This window comes from Mastomys coucha, unplaced genomic scaffold (genome assembly GCF_008632895.1).
Source record: "Mastomys coucha isolate ucsf_1 unplaced genomic scaffold, UCSF_Mcou_1 pScaffold17, whole genome shotgun sequence".
NCBI lineage: Eukaryota > Metazoa > Chordata > Mammalia > Rodentia > Muridae > Mastomys > Mastomys coucha.
In genome coordinates, this window is record NW_022196899.1 from 35,419,043 (window position 1) to 35,436,822 (window position 17,780).

The following is a 17,780-nucleotide window of genomic DNA, read 5'->3' on the forward strand; positions in this document are numbered from 1 at the left end:
TTACTGCTTATTCAAAATGAAATTTCCTATGTCTTGTCTGTTTTCATAAGTTGTGGAAGCATTTTTTTTGAATGATACAACTGAGCAGTATTTAGAAGTCGAACTTTGTCCGTAAGTATAAACTGTTTTTCTTAATAATTATTACATGATTTGAACACATCTATTTTCTAGTTATAAATTGTATGGTTGTAGTAAAGCTTTCTAACTTCAGCTAAGTAGAGATCATATTAACTGGAGTCAATTTTAAATCTCTATTGTCTTGTATAATGTGTACATTTAAAATTTGTTTAGAATATATGTGTACATATATATATGTATATCCTACATGTTTGAGTATATTAAATTGATGTGATTTTTGATTTATTGTTATAAATGATTTTGTAGTAATGAAGTTTTTACAAAGTGAAAAAATTATTATAAACAAATCATTACTTTTTATATTTGCACTATCAATATGTTAACTATTTATAAGTAAAGGGATATCTCCCATCCCTAACCAAGACAGTATCTCTAATTCACAACCACTTGCAAAGTAGAAATAGTTTTCTTCAGTAGAACACCACTGGGTATACAAACCACACTTAAGGGCAGGCCCCATACCCAGCAATACATGGCTGATACAAAATAAATTCAATGTTATTTTGGAAGATATTTATTTACCTATTTACTTCCTTATTTTCTCTTTGGGGCTTTTTTTTATTCATTAATTTATTTACTTTTTATCTCAATTGCTGCTCTCCCCTCCCAGTTCTCCCCTCACAGAGTCCCACCCATGTTCCCCCTCCCCTTCTCCTCTCTGCGGGTTTAGATGCATCTTCTTCCACTGAGAACAACAGACAGGCAGCCCAGTTTGGGAATGAGTTCCACAAACAAGCAACAGTTTTAGGGACGGTTGCCACTCCAGTTATTAGGAGACCCACATGGAGACTGAGCTGCATGTCTGATATATATATGTGTGTGTGTGTGTGTGTGTGTGCCACGGCCTTGGTCTAGTCCATGTATGTTATTTGGTTGGTGGCTCAGTCATTGAGACTGTCTTAAGGGTCCAGGTTAATTGACTCTGTTGGTCTTCCTGTGTAATTCCTACCATCTTCAGGGTCTTCCCCCAACTCTTCCATAAAAGTCCTGAGTTCTGTCCAATGTTTGGCTATGGGTCTCAGCATCTCTTTCCATTAGCTGCTGGGTGGAGCCTCAGAGGACAGTTATACTAGATTCCTGTCTACAAGCATAACAGAGCATCATTAGTAGTGTTAGGGATTGGTGCTTGCCCATGGATGGGTCTCAAATTGGGCCAGTTATTGGTTAACTATTCCCTCAGTCTCTACTCCATCTTTGTCCCTGCATTTCTTTTAGACAGGACAAATTTGTGTCAAAACTTCTGTAGGTGGGTTGATGTCCTTATCCCTCCGCTGGGGATCCTCCCTGGCTACAGGAGGTGGCCTCTTCATGTTCCATATCCCCACAACTATGCATCTTAAGTTCACCTGAATTGACTCTTGAGAGCCTCCCCTATCCCAGGTCTCTGGCACTTCCTAGAGATTTCCGCGACCCCCAGGGGTCTTACCTTGGGCAGCTGCAGACTTCCATTCATTCTCCTGGCCCTCTGGCCCCCTCTCCTGTCTCTCCTCACACCTGATCCTGACCCCCCGCCCCCCATTCCTCTTCCCATCCCCTCTCTCACCTAGTTCTCTCCTTCCATCTGCCTCCTATGACTATTTTATTCCCTCTTCTCAGTGAAATTCAAGCATACTCTCTTGGGCCTTCCTTCCTGTTTAGCTTCTTTAGGTTTGTAGAGTGTAGTATGGATATATTACACTTATAGCTAATATCCACATATTTATTTATTTATTCATTCATTCATTTACTCATTCATTCATTCATTTATTTTCTTTTTGGGCTTTTAAAAAATCTTACTGGTCTTTTGGGTTCTAGTTTTGTGTTTTTATTTTTGTTTGAATGTGTGTCTTTGAGTGTATGTATGTGTGTGTTGTATTTCTTGTGTTTTTTCCTAGTATGTGTATGTGTGTGTGTGTGTGTGTGTGTGTGTGTGTGCATGCATGCATGTTTATTCTAGCCAGTTTTGTATTTGCCTGTTTGTTTTCTGAAAAGAGAGAAAGAAGGTATGAAGTTAGATGGATGAAGCATGGGAGGGTATGGCAGGAGATAGAGAGGAAACTGATAAGAATATATAGTATGAAAACATTTATTTTCAATGTAAAAGAGACATAAAGATACAATTACTACCTTACAGAAATGTTTCCTTTTAGGTTCTTCAATGATTAAACTTTGTGTATTATAAAATTGTGTATTCATGTATTTATTCATTTAGTTATCATACATTCTTTCTAGCACATAGTATGCCATTTTTGCATTTAATGCTAAGAATATAATCTAAACCATACGTAAAGTTTCCAAGACTCACATTAAAAATATTACTCTTGCATTTTTTGTTTATTTGTTTGTTTGTTTTTGAGACAAGCTCTTACTGTATAGCTCTGACCAGTGTGGAACTCATGGAGATTAAAGGTGTGAGCCACTATTCCCAGCTGTCTTGAAATTTCTTTGAGCTTCAGTACTTGGTAACTTTCTTTATATAGTGACCAATTTTTATTCCTGAGTAGTTGTAAAAAAAGAAACAGGCTCACCTGTTATCTAAATTGTAGCATGCTTTTGATACATGAGATATCTCTGTATATTACTATTATTTATTTTAGATGTCACTTTAAATGTTTCCCAATATCAGTGTCCAATAACCTTTGTTCCTTTTTAAACTGACAAGAGAGAGCCCCAGTTAATCTACATAAAACTTTTCCTATCTGTTAGATGTTAGGTGTTTGTTTTTCGTTTTATGCTAACTCTAACATGGAAAGTGCAGTTATTTGCAATTCTTTTTTGTTTTGTTTTATGGGACAGGGTCTCACTCTGTAGCCCTGGTTAGCCTGGAGTGCACAGAGATCACCCACCTCTGCTTCCCAAGTGCTGGGACTGAAGGTGCTCACCAAACCAGGCTTGCAGATATATTTTTTTAAAAAATTTTATTGGTTATTTTGTTTATTTACATTTCAAATGTTATCCCCCTTCCTGGTTTCTTCTCCTACCCCCTCCCATCTGCCTCCACATGGGTGTTCCCCCACCCACCAACTCCTGCCCCACTTCCTAGCATTCCCCTATGCTAGGGCATCAAGCCTTCAAAGGACCAAGGACCTCCCCTCTCATTGATGCCAGAGGGGGTAGCCAACAGAAAGTCCCAGACAGGAAAGTAAAAGGCTCCTAGGACCCTGCAGATATTTTTTTAAACCAGAATTAGGTATGTTTTCATGTTATCTTTCAACTATCATGACAAAGTATTTTATTTAAGATTATGATTAGTTCTTATAAGCTTTCATAAAAAGTAGGAAAATTTTAACTATTATGTGCTAACTTTCACCTTACAGTTGAGAAAGTTAAGACAAACATTTCTAATTTGACTAAAAGACAGCAAGGAACTTGAATTTGATAAAACTCTCAAATTTAAGCTATAGGTTTCTTTTTTATTTGATTTTCATTTTTAAAAAGCTCTTATTCATTTGTTTTATATATATATATATATATGTATGTATGTATGTATTTGTGTACATATGTGTGCCATGGCTTACATGTGGAGATGGAGGACACTTTGCAGGAGTAAATCCACTCTTTCTACATGTGGGCTCAAGGAATTGAATCTAGGACATCAGGCTTAGTAGCAAGCTCCTCTACCTGCTGGGCCATTTCACTGGCCTTTGTTGTTTTTGCTTATGAGGTAGTATCAATTTATTTTCATGAAGTAACAATCTAACATTGGCTACATAGAAAAATACAGTTTTCTCCTTAAGAAACTACATGGTTTATACATTGAATATAGAATTTAAAAAAATTAAGATCCACAGGGTGGTTTTATTTCGTGTACATCAGGAAAGTTAATAATCAAGAATCATTTTTTTTTTGCCTCAGGCAGTCAATTTTTGTACTAGCTCATTAACAGCTAGGAAAGCAGCAAGAACACTTTTAATTCACAACAAGTTTTACACATCCTCTGACCTCCCAAAGCTCCATAAACAACAGTAAAATGAATGAGAGGATTGTTACCTGGAAAGGAGTGTCTTCTGTTAGAGCAGACCCTTCCTCAGAAGGTCATGAAGGACCATCTGGGGAGAAATGCTTGATGGGCTTCCAGAGGCAGAACATTTACTTCATGGAAGTCCAGGCAAGCCTTTGTGTCTTACTGAGTCAGATAATCCCACTTATTCATTCCCATTAGAATTCCTTTTGAGAATGTTGTGTCTGTGGAGATGTGATGTTGGTGCCTGAAGAAATGGTAGACAGCTGGAAATCAGGTGGCAGACTTTCAAGGATGGCAGTATGCAAGAACAGCGGCAGCTTAGTCTGGGCCTTGCCGACTGGCTTTGCTCAGCCTGTGCTTCATGCGTCCCACCTACCTCCTGAGCCTCGGGAAAGGTCCTTACAGACAGAAGCTTTGGTTAAGCCGTCAGATCAAGATCTGGAAATGAGCTCTAGCTTTCTTGGGCTGCTTTAGTTTTGCAGCTGGTTTTATGTCAACTCTAAGTATTATGATTATCACTGTGTTCCTTTTCTCATGCGTTGTGTTTTCTAAGCAAATGAAGTATTTTGTGTAATTTCCTATCTAAAGACTATGAAAAGAAGGGGCAGTGAGATTGCTAGTGGGTAAAGAATATGACAAGTGCCACTAGTCAGTGAAACATTATGATTTGGCAGCAGTGGTTTGTGAAATAGTAATTTCAAAGCCACAATTTCTAAGTAATGTGACATATTGGCTTTTCCTGTATTATCCAATATTATATTGCACATTTTAGTTATTTGGAAATTTAGCTAAAAGACACATATTCCAGATAGAATAGAAAGTAAAAAGGTAATGTTTTTCTCTAACACTCATGAGGAATCTTAATTTTAACAGACATGGACAGCATTTAGTTCTTTTACTCTCTGGAAGAAGAAATGTTTGGAAAGTGAGTAAATAAACATATAAAAATATTTTAATGCACAACATGTACATCTATGGTATGTTTGAACTTTCCTTTTGTATTTCTAATAGAAAGAGCTTGCATTATCATTCAAAGTGTCCAAAGGAGAGACTAATTGGGAAGGTGAAGCTTATCTTCCTTGGACTTATTTCCCACCAAATGTGACACAATTCAACTCATTTGCAATCCATGGATCAAATGATAGGAGAGTTTATGAAGCGCTTTACCCTGTGCCACAGCATGAGCTACAACAAGGACAAAAACCTGACTTGTAAGTAGAAAACAAACAGAGGTTTGTTCTAACTACAGTTTGGTAAATGAGTTCTTGTGAGAGCAGCAGTAACACGTGGTGCTTGATGATGACATACATTTAAGTACATGATAAGAGCTCTACTTTTCCATCATGACCCTCAACTTTTGACCAGGATAGACCATCTCACTACTGTCAGCAAAGCACTTAGTCTTTCATAATTGTATGAGAAAGTTAATTATTGAGTGCTACATCAGCTATTACTGATATGGTTTCAAATTAATTTATGACCCTTCCCTAGATAAAATAACCAGGGTGATCTGTTCTGTGGTGTAGATAGAGGGGTTATAAACATTTTTCTTTGTTACTAAAGAACTTCTACAGTAGTCATGTCTCTATTCTTTTAGTTGGTTCATTAGAAAAAGAGAATCAGCTATGTTTCTAGGCAAACTTGCTTGTGATAAAATGATTTCTTAATTGGTAAATGACATCTAGATTAGGTAATTCTGAATGAATTAAACATATATGATGGAGACAGTGTAGCTTAGGGACTCCCTTTAACAGTTATGTTATCTGTGGGACTCTTGAGTTTATGCCCTGTGAGTGGTTGTCAGAAGTCCTGGCTCCTGTGAGGCAGAAGATATTTGTTTAAGCTAAGGAACCTTCAACACTTGCCCAGTTTGAGTTTTTTCTCCTGGCATCTGAGGCTCTTGTCTAAGAACAATATAGCCATGGTGAGCCTTCTAAATGCTTCATGCATTGCTGCAAGGACTAGTTCCTTAAGATATCCTTGCTTAGGATAAAATGACTAAGGGCAAAAAGGCAGGGATGGCTAGCAACAATGATGTTCCCAACTAGGATGCCTGTGGTAGGCTCTGCTAAATGTCCTAACTCACCAGTGCTGGCCACACTGAGTCCCCTCAGAGACAGATAGCAGGAACCAAAGTTTGCCCCTTAGAATATGACACCATCTTTCTTCTCATGTTTAATGTTTCATGCTTTTACTTGACTACTTTCTCCCTTCATTGCTCCTAGCAGATGCCTATGTTCTTTTTGACACACTTAAATATCTACTTGTGCTTTTCCTCCTAGTATTGATTCTCTCTACCAGCTCTTTCTCTTTTTCTGTGCCTCTTTCTTCATTGTTGATTCTTAGCATCTTACTCTGGGATTTATTGATCCAACTGTAAACTGGTTAATTCTGGCCATGTGGGCAGAAAGGAATAAAAAACTGAGTGTCATTATAATGAAATGAGGTGCTCCTCTGGCTTCTGCCAGGGGAGTATGACTGCACATTGGCTGAGACGGAAGCATAGCAGAGTGATTGCTTATAACTCAGAACTCTACCGAAGCACAGGTGAAAGCCTTTGCTCACTAAGCCACCAGCGAACACTTTTGGATAGCAGTGGGTTTTCTGGAAAGAAAACAAGATCATCACTCTTGTATGTTAGTCTCCTTTACTTTGGCAAAGAAAGAGCACAAATTTGTTCTCAAATATGAACCAGAACTTATCAAAGTTTGAATATAAGAGCTTATGATCGATTAACAGCTGGAATGAGTTAGATTGATTTTTTGTGTGTGTGCATGCTTGTACATGTGTCTATGTGCACATGCAAATAGAGTCCATAAGATACCTTCATGTGTCATTCTTCTGAAAGATTGTCCATCTCATTTGAGACAGGGTCTCTCATCTGCTTGGAGCTTGCCAACAAGGGTAGGCTGGCTGGCCAGCGAGCCGGGGTCTCATTCTGTCTCTGCGTTCACTGCACTGGGATTACAGTTGTGTACCCAGGCATTTTTACATGTGCTGGGAGGATTAAATTCAGGTCCTCATGTTTCCTTAGCAGACACTTTACTGAGTTTTTTGAGAGCTGATATTTATTTTTCCCTTGAGCTGTGAGGGAACTGTGTGCAGAACTGAAGAAGGCTGCTTTGAAATATGTGTGGATGTTTTCAGAACTGAGTATTTGATAGCTTCAATGAGAAAATTGTACATAGAGAATACATTTAACATTTGTTCTTTCTTTTTTTATTAGTTATTTCTTAAAATAGAATGTTGTACTATCACCAGTGTGACAAAACCAACAGCTTTACAGGACCACGGTTTCACAAGTGCATAGTTCATTTCAGTTTTTTCCTTTCTTTACTTTTAGCCATCGTCTAGAATATTTCAAGCCTTTCAGTTTTAACACCCTGCTTGGAGAAGAATGGAAACAGCCAGAATCAGACCTGTGGCTAACAGAGAAACCCGACGAATAGGAGCACAGCCAGCGTGTCAGCCATGCCCCTCTGTGTCTCAAGGTAATCTAATATGACACGTAAACACCTTTCTACAGCAAGCATTGTAACAGACATCACCAAAATGGAGCGTCTCAGTGGCAAATTGTATACTGTGAACAAAGAAATAGAAACTCTGTGAAACGTAAAATAACTTTTACTTAAATATCCTCTCTACCTTTGAAATCAGTGTAAAACAATAATCTATTTTAATTGATGAGACCATCTATATCTGCTAAGGCATCAAGATAGAAGAGTTATCTAACTAGATATTTTTACTGTGTAAGAAGAAATGAAATAGTCTTGAATTAAGGAAATGGAATTGATAATTTTACTTACAGAATGTTGCTAAAAAAGATGTCAGAAACTTTCATGTGATTTTGAAGTGTCAAACAATCCTGGTTGAAGATAGTTTCCAATATAATAAATGAGTACCCATATCTCACATAAACGCATCATGCAGACAAATACTGACCAGAAGGAGCCTAAGAGTGAAACCGTGCCACAGATCCACGAGACACAGCTGCAGGGTGTTCCACCTACAGCTGCAGAATGAACTCTATTTTCAGAGGTGTATTGAACATGTTCCAGAATAAGACCAGGAACACACTTGTTGTAATTCAGATAGCTGTAGCTACTTGGGTTTATTTATACTAGAAGACTTTTAGATCTAAAAAACAAATTCAGCCAAGTGGCACACAACACAGTCAGAATACATACAAAAATAATAGGTTTTCCACACCTCACTAACCAACCTGCTGAGAAATCAGGAAAGCATTCCCACTCTCAGCAAAAAGAATATTTAGGAACAAGCCTGTGTGTTAATTACTTTTCTCATTGTAGTTAAAAGATAATTGACAAAATCAAGTCTGTGAAGGAAGGTTTTATATTGGCTCCCAGTGCTGGATACACTCCTTCATAATGGAGAAAACATGGCCACAGGAATGTGAGGTGGCTGGTCACATGTGTCTACAGTTAAAACTCAGAGAGATGAATGGTGTGCTCAGCTCACTTTCTCATTTTCATTCAGCCTTGGACCCTATCCCATGGAATGATGTAGACCTCATTCTGGGTTTGTTTTCCATTCTCAAACCTTTTTAAAATCACTCACACAGACATATTGATGAGTGCAGCTCCTAGGTTATTCTAACTCCACTTAAGCCGACAGGGAGATTAGTCATCATATCTTGCTAAGGTAGTGAAAGGCTTCTACAATGACAGTAACAGGACTTTGGAGAGAGAAATTGAGGAAGACACTAGAAGATGAAAAGACATTCCATGTTCTTGGATCAACAGATTTAGTACTGGGGAAATGGCCATATGAAAACGAGATATCTAGAAGGTTTTATGATCACTTTCAAAATTTAAATGATATTTTTCATGTAACTAGAACAGTATCCTAAAATGTGCTTGCAAACACAAAAGACCTACAATAGGCAAAGATGTCCTGAGTACCAAGAACGTTATTGGAAGTTCCCAAAATTCGATTTCAAGTTATACTTCAGCATTGTAGTAATAAATGGGACCAGCATAAAAACAAGCAGTAGACCCATGAACTAGAGAAGAGGATCCATAAATTATCCTACACAGCCATAGATATGTAAATTTTGACTAAGGAATAAAAAACACTCATGAGAAAAAAGTTCCCTCAACCATTGATGCTGGGAAAATAGTATATTGATATGGAACATTAGCGCTAAAGCCCCATATCCCACCCTGTACTTAAATCAGCCCCAGGACCTTAATGTAAGATCTGAAACATTGAAGCCAAAAGAAGAAAACATAAGGAAAATACTTCTAGTTGTAAATATAGAAAGTGACTTCAGGAATATAACTCCATTTCCTCTGGAGATAAAGGAATCATCAAAATGGATTTCATTGAATTAAAAAGCTGCACAGGAAAGGAGATAATTGATGAACTGAAGAGACAGACTATATATAGCAGGGGAGAACTAGAGGCTTAACATTCAACATATCTGAAGGACTTAGAAAAACAACACAGCAAGGCAGGGCAAAGTGCAATCAATAAGTGGGCAGATCATCTACACAGTTCTCAAAAGAACTTGTACAGGTAGCTAATGATTATAAAAAACTTAGTGTCTCAAAGGAAAATGCAAGTTAAAACTGCATTGAGATTTCATTTCATCCCAGTAAAAATGACTATCCTGAAGAAAACAACAAATACTGGTGAGGGTAAAGAGTAAGAGCTCAAATCCACTATTCTTGGAGACTTGTATTAGTATCATCAACTGTGTAGCTATACTGAAAATAGAGCTAAATATGATCCAGCTCTACCACTTTGAGTGCAACCCCCAAGGGAATCTGAATCAGCATAGCTGTGTTCATCACACTACCCAAGCTATGGTGTCAGTCTAGGTGTCTGTCTACTGATAAATGGATAAGGAAAACACATGCACATGCATACGAGACAGACACAGAGAAATGGCATACCATTCAGCCACAAAAAGAACGAAATTATGTCATTATCAGGAAGATGGATGGGACTAGATACTGTATTAAGTAAAATAAGTCAGTCTCTGAAACATAAATATCTCATGTTTTTCCTCCTGTATGAAAGTTAAAGAAAACAAAATACCTGAATATATAAGAGGGAACTATTAGAGAAGTGGAAGAGGATTTGAGGAGAGAGGAGAGATGGGTGAAAAGATGGAGTGGGGAATAAAAAAATGTCCATAGTTGTATACATGGATGAATCTGCCAATGTAAAATCCACTGTTCTGTGTAATTAAAACTACATTGAGTTTTCATTTATCCCAGTAAAAATAGCTGTCTTCAAGAGAGCAACAAATGCTGGTGAGGGTAAGGAGGAGAAAGAGCTCTAGATACTATTTATATTAATATTATCAACTGTGGAAATCAATATGGAGATACACAAATCAAATTAAAAGTTTCTGGTCTAGAAGTCTCAAATTTTGTGCTGTTTCAAATCTTGCCTCCTAGTAGATCTGTGAGCTTCTGCATCATCCTTAGTCCTTCTCAACATCTTTAGCTCAGAGGCGAGCAGGCTTACAGAAGGTAGTTTACCTCTTAAACAGACACTTTCTTGCCTACTTAACAGTATAGTTTTCCATCTCTTCTGCTTTTTAGAAAAGATGAGTGTGTGTGTGTGTGTGTGTGTGTGTGTGTGTGTGTGTGTGTTGTTATTCTTTACATGTATGCAGAATTCCAGGAGGCCAGAAGAGGCCTTTGTGTAACTCTCCAGAGCGGGATGTGTGGGTAAGCTGCCTGATGATAATGGGTTTTGAGAATTGGGCTTGGGTTGTCTTCAAGAATAGTAAGTGCTCTTAACTACTTTCCATCTCTCTAGCCTATCCCCTCTTCTTTAATAACATAAGTTGAATTTTTAGAGGCTCTTCTTAGGAATAATATTTATACCCCCAAAAATAAAAAAACAGAATAAAGTAAACAAATGTTTCTCCAGCTTCTTTTGCAGATAAAAATGACCATGCAATGGTTTGTGTCAATGAAATTTAAATAGTTGTGTGCTGCATAGCATTTTGATCAGTAGCAGACTGCTGGTGCTGCTTCCATAAAGTTCTAATTGAGCTGAAATGCGATCTTTTCTAGTGATAGCATAGCTATTATACTATTTTGGCACAATGTGCTTAAGTTTGTGGTGATGTTTGTATAAAAAAACCTACTGTACTACCAGTTGTATCAAAGTATAATAGAGTTGTATATAGTATAAAATGCTCGACAATGATGATAAATGACTATGTGACTTGTTTATGCATTGAATACATTGTATTTTTATCTTCATTTTAAAGCATATTCCTTATTAAATTTTTATGGTAAAATATCATGATTTATTATGCTAGCAAGATCTTAAGTAGCTCATTTTTAGGGCATTTTGTATTAGCATCAATAGGTCACATCAAGTGACATTATTTAGGTTTACAGAGGCTCACAGCCATCCATCGAACTGAGTACAGGGTCCCCAGTGAAGGAGTTAGAGAAAGGACCAATGGAGCTGAGGGGTTTGCAGCCCCTTAGGACGAACAACAATATGAACTAACTAGTACCCTCAGAGCTCCCAGGGTCTCAACCACCAACCAAGGACTGCACATGGAGGGGTCTGATTGTTCAGGCAGCATGTGTATAGTAGAGGATTGCAAATTCAATCATCAATAGGAGGAAAGGACCTCGGCCCTGTGAAGGTTTTGTGCCCCAGTGTAGGGGAATGCCAGGGCCAGAAAGTGGGAGAGGGCGGGGTGGCAGGCATGGGGAAGGGGGAGGTAATAGGGGTTTGTTTTTGTTGTTTTTGTTTGTTTCTTTGTTTTTTGGAGGGGAAACTGGGAATGGAGAAATTTACATGTAAATAAAGAAAATATCAAAAAAAGAAAAAAAAAAGAAAAAAGTGTACACTATGAATTCGCACTGAGACAAAAATCAAATATGGATGTGTCTCTGAGAAAATTCCTATGCTATTAAGTGACATGAGGCTATATTTGGTATTATGTTGGGCTTCAATAAAGTTATTTTAATCTGAGGGTATACCTCAGTTGGTAGAGTGTAGACCTAATATGTGCAAGAATCTCATTTCAGTCCCCAGAATGATGAAAAAAATGTTGAAAGAAGGAAGCTTCTATAAAAGGTAACTCTGTACTTTTTATCCTTTGCCCTTCAACTGCTTGCCTGTGAATTTACACAGCATGTATGACACCATGGAGGTAACCCAGGGAGAGTTTAGTTAGAAGACCGAGGAAGCACAGTAGTGTTATATACCATAGCTGGACTGCCTACCACTGGACTTGTTATGAGAAAACACATTTGCTTCTTAGATTTGCTCACAAATATAAAATGAATGAATATTTCTATTCTATTTAGTTAAATGAAATTTCTAATATACATTCACACACACACATACATATTCAGATAGCTAGTTGAAGGAGAGGATATTTCAAGAAATGTAATATACCATGAATACATGGGGAAAATGAACTTTGACTCCTCTTTAAACATTATATTCAAGAATTAATGTAAATATGACTGCTGAGATAAAAAATTATAAAATATAGATCATAATGTACTTTTTTTCCAAAATAGTACACAGAAATCACTGTACAACAACAACCAGAAGATAAACTGGGCTTCATCAAAATTAAAACCTGATGGGCCAGAGAGAGATTTCTCAGTAGGTTTCTCAGTTAGAAGTTTGTTGACTAAGCCTGCTGACCTGAATTCAATCCCCAGAACACACATCGGCTTTTAGGGCTAGGACAGATTAGAGCGATAGTTCAGTGGTTAAGAGTAGATGCTACTCTTGCAGAACACCCACGTTTAATTCTTAGGGCTAACATTGGGCAGTTCAAAACCACTTTTGACTCCAGCTTCTGGGGATCTGACAGTCTGACAATTTGCCTCTGCAGGTACTTGTACACACACACGAACACCCCCCACACACACACACATACACACACATGCACGAAAATTGACGCAAGCACACACATGAATAAACTTTAAAAATAATAATTGGATGCAGTGGCACACATCTGTAATCCCAATATTCCTGTCTGTGAGACAGGAAGCACAGACAGATGGGCCAAAACCATGTGGGCCAGCCTTCCCTCCTAAGCATTTGAGTTAAATAAATGCCACTCTCTAAGCATTTAAATATATGAACCTGTGGGAGGGGGCATTTTTATTCAAACCAACACAGGCACTACCAAAGAAATGTGACCTAAAACTACAAGCTACCATAAAACAAAAGTAAAAGTGTCTAAAGTTTTGAAAATATTGCTGACCGATAAAACCAAAGCAGAATCACTTTGTATTCCTGGTTATTTAAGTCTGCTGAGACAAAACACGGAGCACACATGTTTTACTTGAAACAGGTTTCATTCCTTGGGTAACACGGGGCAACAGAAGTCTAGGATTTATTGCAGGGTGGTCCCTCAAGGCTCCGGAATGCTGCTTGAAGCTGATATCTCCTTTTGTACAGGCCTTTTTTAGTGCTTTCTGCCCTGGGCATTATATCCAGAAGCATATGGATCACTGGAGTAAAATGTTTGTGGTCTCTTGTTTAGGATGGTCAGAGACTTAACTAGGGCCTGAGTGGATTTAGTTATTCTTTCCTATCAACATGTTGCATTTCATGAATAATCAAATTATTCTTGAACAATATATGAGGAGAGGAAAGAATATTAAGTTTGGTAAGGCCATCAACAAATATATATCTTGCACTTGTTGAGTCACTTCATTATTTGCTATATATTCAAGATAAATGTTTGTAGAATTTTTATTCCTAACATTACAGACATGTAAACAATCAATTTTCCATCCACAAGAGAATGCAGAAGATACATGATTGGGGTAATGGATATGTCAGCTTTCTATTACTGTGCCAAAATGAAAGTTAGCCTAAGACCAGGAAGATTTATTTTGTCTCAGTTTCAGAGGACTCAGTCCAAGATTGCTTGATGCTATTACCTTTGAGCTTGTGAAAAGTCAGAATATCATGGGCAGAGTGTGTAATGGAGGAGTCGTACTTCTTAGCACCAGAAGCAGAGAGGAGATGTATGGTTCTCAGTACTCCATAAAGCCTTAAAAATTCAGATAATGTTCCTTTTCACCTCTTAAAGATTTGGTAACAGTCCTTCATTCAACACATATATCTTTGGGGGGACATTTAAGATCCAAATGTTAATATAATGCTTTTAGAAAAGGAAAACAAAGAATAAAGGACTACTGAAACATGTAGCATCTTAGATGGAACTCAAAAATGTACTTTGAGAAAAATAAACCAGAGACAACCAGACTTACATATGTCAAGGTTGCATTGAGTTTGCATTTATCTACTTAACAATCACTACTGCTAGTGAGCAGTGCCTTGTCTCTGTTTATTTATTGAATATATTGTCTATCTGAAAAAGTTGCTACTGTAATGTGAATCTGACTGTAGGAGCAATTTTTTGTCTACTTTACTGGTTTCTTATACATACCACCCTTAAACCCTTATTCCACCCTAATCCCTTCCAAACCCCCACAGTAGGTAGAAGAGAAATTTTCTGTTTCATATTAACAGGTCTGTTAATATTGCGTGGTTCTGGCCTTGTTTGTATAGCTCTTTTTAGATAAGTCAGGCTCATAGCAGTTTTCCTAGTACTCTGACTCTTATAGTCTTTCTGCCTCTTCTTCAGAAATGTTTCCTGAGTCACAGATGGAAGAGCTGTGGTATAGCCAACTTTTGTAGAAAGTATTCTCTCCCCCAATGATGCACCCTTTCTGCGCTGATCTTTGTCGCATTCCTCTTTATCAGGAGACTACTAAGCTGCTCTGTCCCTGCTTAATTCCTCTGACATTACTCAGGTAAGAATGACATATTTCGGGCTGGAGAGATGGCTCAGCCGTTAAAGGCTAGGCTCACAACCAAAAATATAAGAATGACATATTTCTCAGAACCATTTGATGTGATGGTAGAGACAGTTTAACCAGCTCCCTGTGGTATGCTATCATCTTACCTTTCAATGGACTTCAAAGAACAACTATTTAGTATTTAGATCATTTTAAAATTCCAAACCATTGAGAGCTTTGCCAGGTAAGTCCCACTTGATTGTTCCCTCAGCCTTCCAATCTGCACATACTCTAGGGACAGGCATTCTAGTGCCACATGAGCAACCAGTTCACAAAGGCATGTTGGGGCTTTCTGTACCAAAGCTTTCATCTTTTAAGGATTTCAAATGACCTTGTGATAAAGGACAATACTGATTTTTTTTTTGAAGTAATAAGAATTTGATAAAACTCAAAAAGCAGTGTTATCTCTGAGCTTTATACTTGCTTGCAGGTTATTTCTTTGGGAAATAACTCATTTCCCAAAGTTTGAAGAATAGCTTCAATTTTTTCAGGAATTTCTCTGAGACATATACGAAGCCTAGCTAGTTATTTTAGTCCTTAATTTTTCTTGATCTCTTTCTAAGGATGCAGTTAGCTTGTTAGTGTCAACACAGTGCACTAAATTACTCCTGAGTGTTTTTTTAAGGCCAAGAGACTTACTTACTAGACCATGGCAACGTGCCAGAAAATTTACAGATTGCTGTGGTAACAGTGAATTTACCCTGATTTTATTCCATAAGTACATGAACTATGGCTGGACTCTGAGATGGAGTTTGTAATGATGGTACTATCCCATGCTGGGAAGCATGAGGCCTTCTTTGCCTTTTTTCACTGCCTATAGTCTTCTTCACATTACTTACACCTGAGGTAATCAGAGGAAGCCACCTTATTTGTCCTAGGCAGTCTGTTATGTATGTTTAGTAACTACCTAGACTATGTGGTAGCTAGAAGACTGATTAAAACGAGAGTTAGTGGGATCAAACTTTTGTTATTTTCTTAATTAGAGCAATGATCTATGGCTGCCCTTTTAGAGTTCAATATTACTTAGTGATAGAGTTCAGTATTACTCAATGACTCATGAAATTTTAAAATTTCTCATTTATTATAACCAATTAAAATGGAGTGAAGAGTCAGCTTAACGAATATCATTTATAAAGACAGTAATTTAACCACATTTTCAACCACAGAACTCTTAGCACCAAAGAGATATTTTACTCATGTCTGCTTTATTTTATCTTATTCGTCTGTGTGTGTGTGTGTGTGTGTGTGTGTGTGTGCGCGCGCGTGCGCGAGCAAGTGAATATGTGATGATGCATATATGCTGTGACAGATTTGGAGATCATAGTAGATGGACTATGAGCTTCCAGCCAGTTTTTCTGTTTCCACTTCCTGTTAGGAATGCTGGGATTGTAGATGGGTATCATCATCTCTGTCTTTTTATTTGGGTTCTGCAGACTGAACTCAGGTCATCATGCTTATGATTTTAATTTTACCCACTGAGGATTCTTCCTTCTCGCAGGTCTACTTTTATATTGAAAATCACAGTACATTTGTACTAATTTTTAAAGATGGATGTCTTATAAGTAACTATTATCCTTTTTCATCATAAATTATCTTAAATCCTGTTGAAAGCAACCTATACATAAGGGCTTTTCCTGTTGCCAAGAGATTTGTTACAGTCTGATTTATAAAAACATCTTGACTGGTATTTTTCCTTAGGACATCCACATATGAAAGAAGAAACTGGAATACCAATCTATTATATTTGTCAGCTTTCTGGTACAATGACAAAATATATGCTATATGTAATAGCTTAAAAGGAAAGACCTTTTAGGAGATTCAGACATAGTTATTTGCATTGGACTTGTGACAACATAGTGGTGTAAATATTTCCTCATGTGTGTCCGGTGTGTCACTCTCCTACTACTAATTCCCCTTGGCTAGTTCCTTCTCTCATTATACTATAATGGGATTTCTCAAGAATTAGTTCTCAGACTTTTACTTTCGCTATGTTAACTGATGTGGTTACCTCAGACAATATAGTGATTGAAAGTAGAGTATATACTAATGATTCCCAATTATGTAGTTTAATCTGCCTCATCTGTGCCAGAACATCAAACTTTTTATCACTAAGTTATCAAATGAATGATACATATTTACATGTCCAATATCAAATACTTAATTCTAATACCTTACTCACAGCAAATTTTCTCCATTTAGTGAAGGATAAGTTTTTTTGTAGCTCAGACCAAAAATGTTTCATTCCACTTACTTCACTCTATTGACAAACCTAGCAACTATACTTTTGAATGATATTGAGAAACTCACCACTTCATAACACTCTCACCTTCCTACCATCCCCAGCATAAACCACAATCCTCCCCAGATTGTTGCAACACTGAATAACTTCAGTAATTTATAGTTCATTTCCCTGCATCTCCCCTTGCCCTGACTCATTCCTCCAAGTCTATGCTCTATTCAAAAGCCAGAATCTACTTTATAGTTTATGTTTTCAATTTATTTATCTTTGCTCACTTCTTTCTTTGAGAAACTATGTTTCTCCAGTTGATCTGGAACTTGCTATGTAGAACAAGTTGTCCTTAAAATACAATGTTTCTCTTGCCTCTGCCTCCCAAATGTTGGAACTACAGGTTTCTATGACCATATCACATGCTAAAATCTACTTTTAAAAATCAGTATAATTGAAGTAAAATTATATAAATAAAATGTACCTATTTTAATATACAATTTAAATACTATAAAATATTTCTTGTGCTTATTTGAAGGCAATATTCTTACCCCTTGACACTGAGCAGTGCTAATTTATTTTTTCTTATTGCTTGTCATTTCATTTTAATCAAATGTTATTTGGTTAAAAC

At 37.2% G+C, this 17,780-nt stretch overlaps 1 protein-coding gene across 5 annotated transcripts in view; it reads left to right on the forward strand.

Annotated features, from left to right (window-relative positions):
* CUNH4orf33 (chromosome unknown C4orf33 homolog) overlaps positions 1 to 17,780 on the forward strand; it is a 67,464-nt gene that overhangs the window by 8,376 nt on the left and 41,308 nt on the right. For 2 of the 5 annotated variants that reach the window (XM_031376714.1, XM_031376713.1), the window contains exons 4-7: positions 51 to 111; positions 4,955 to 5,006; positions 5,093 to 5,292; positions 7,425 to 7,572. In XM_031376714.1, the coding sequence (XP_031232574.1) occupies positions 51 to 111; positions 4,955 to 5,006; positions 5,093 to 5,292; positions 7,425 to 7,530 (419 nt within the window). In that variant the 3' untranslated portion in view covers positions 7,531 to 7,572. Of the gene's footprint in view, positions 1 to 50; positions 112 to 4,954; positions 5,007 to 5,092; positions 5,293 to 7,424; positions 11,367 to 14,827; positions 14,878 to 17,780 lie in introns of those variants that run through there. The other 3 variants (XM_031376711.1, XM_031376712.1, XR_004120467.1) reach the window with 2 other exon arrangements.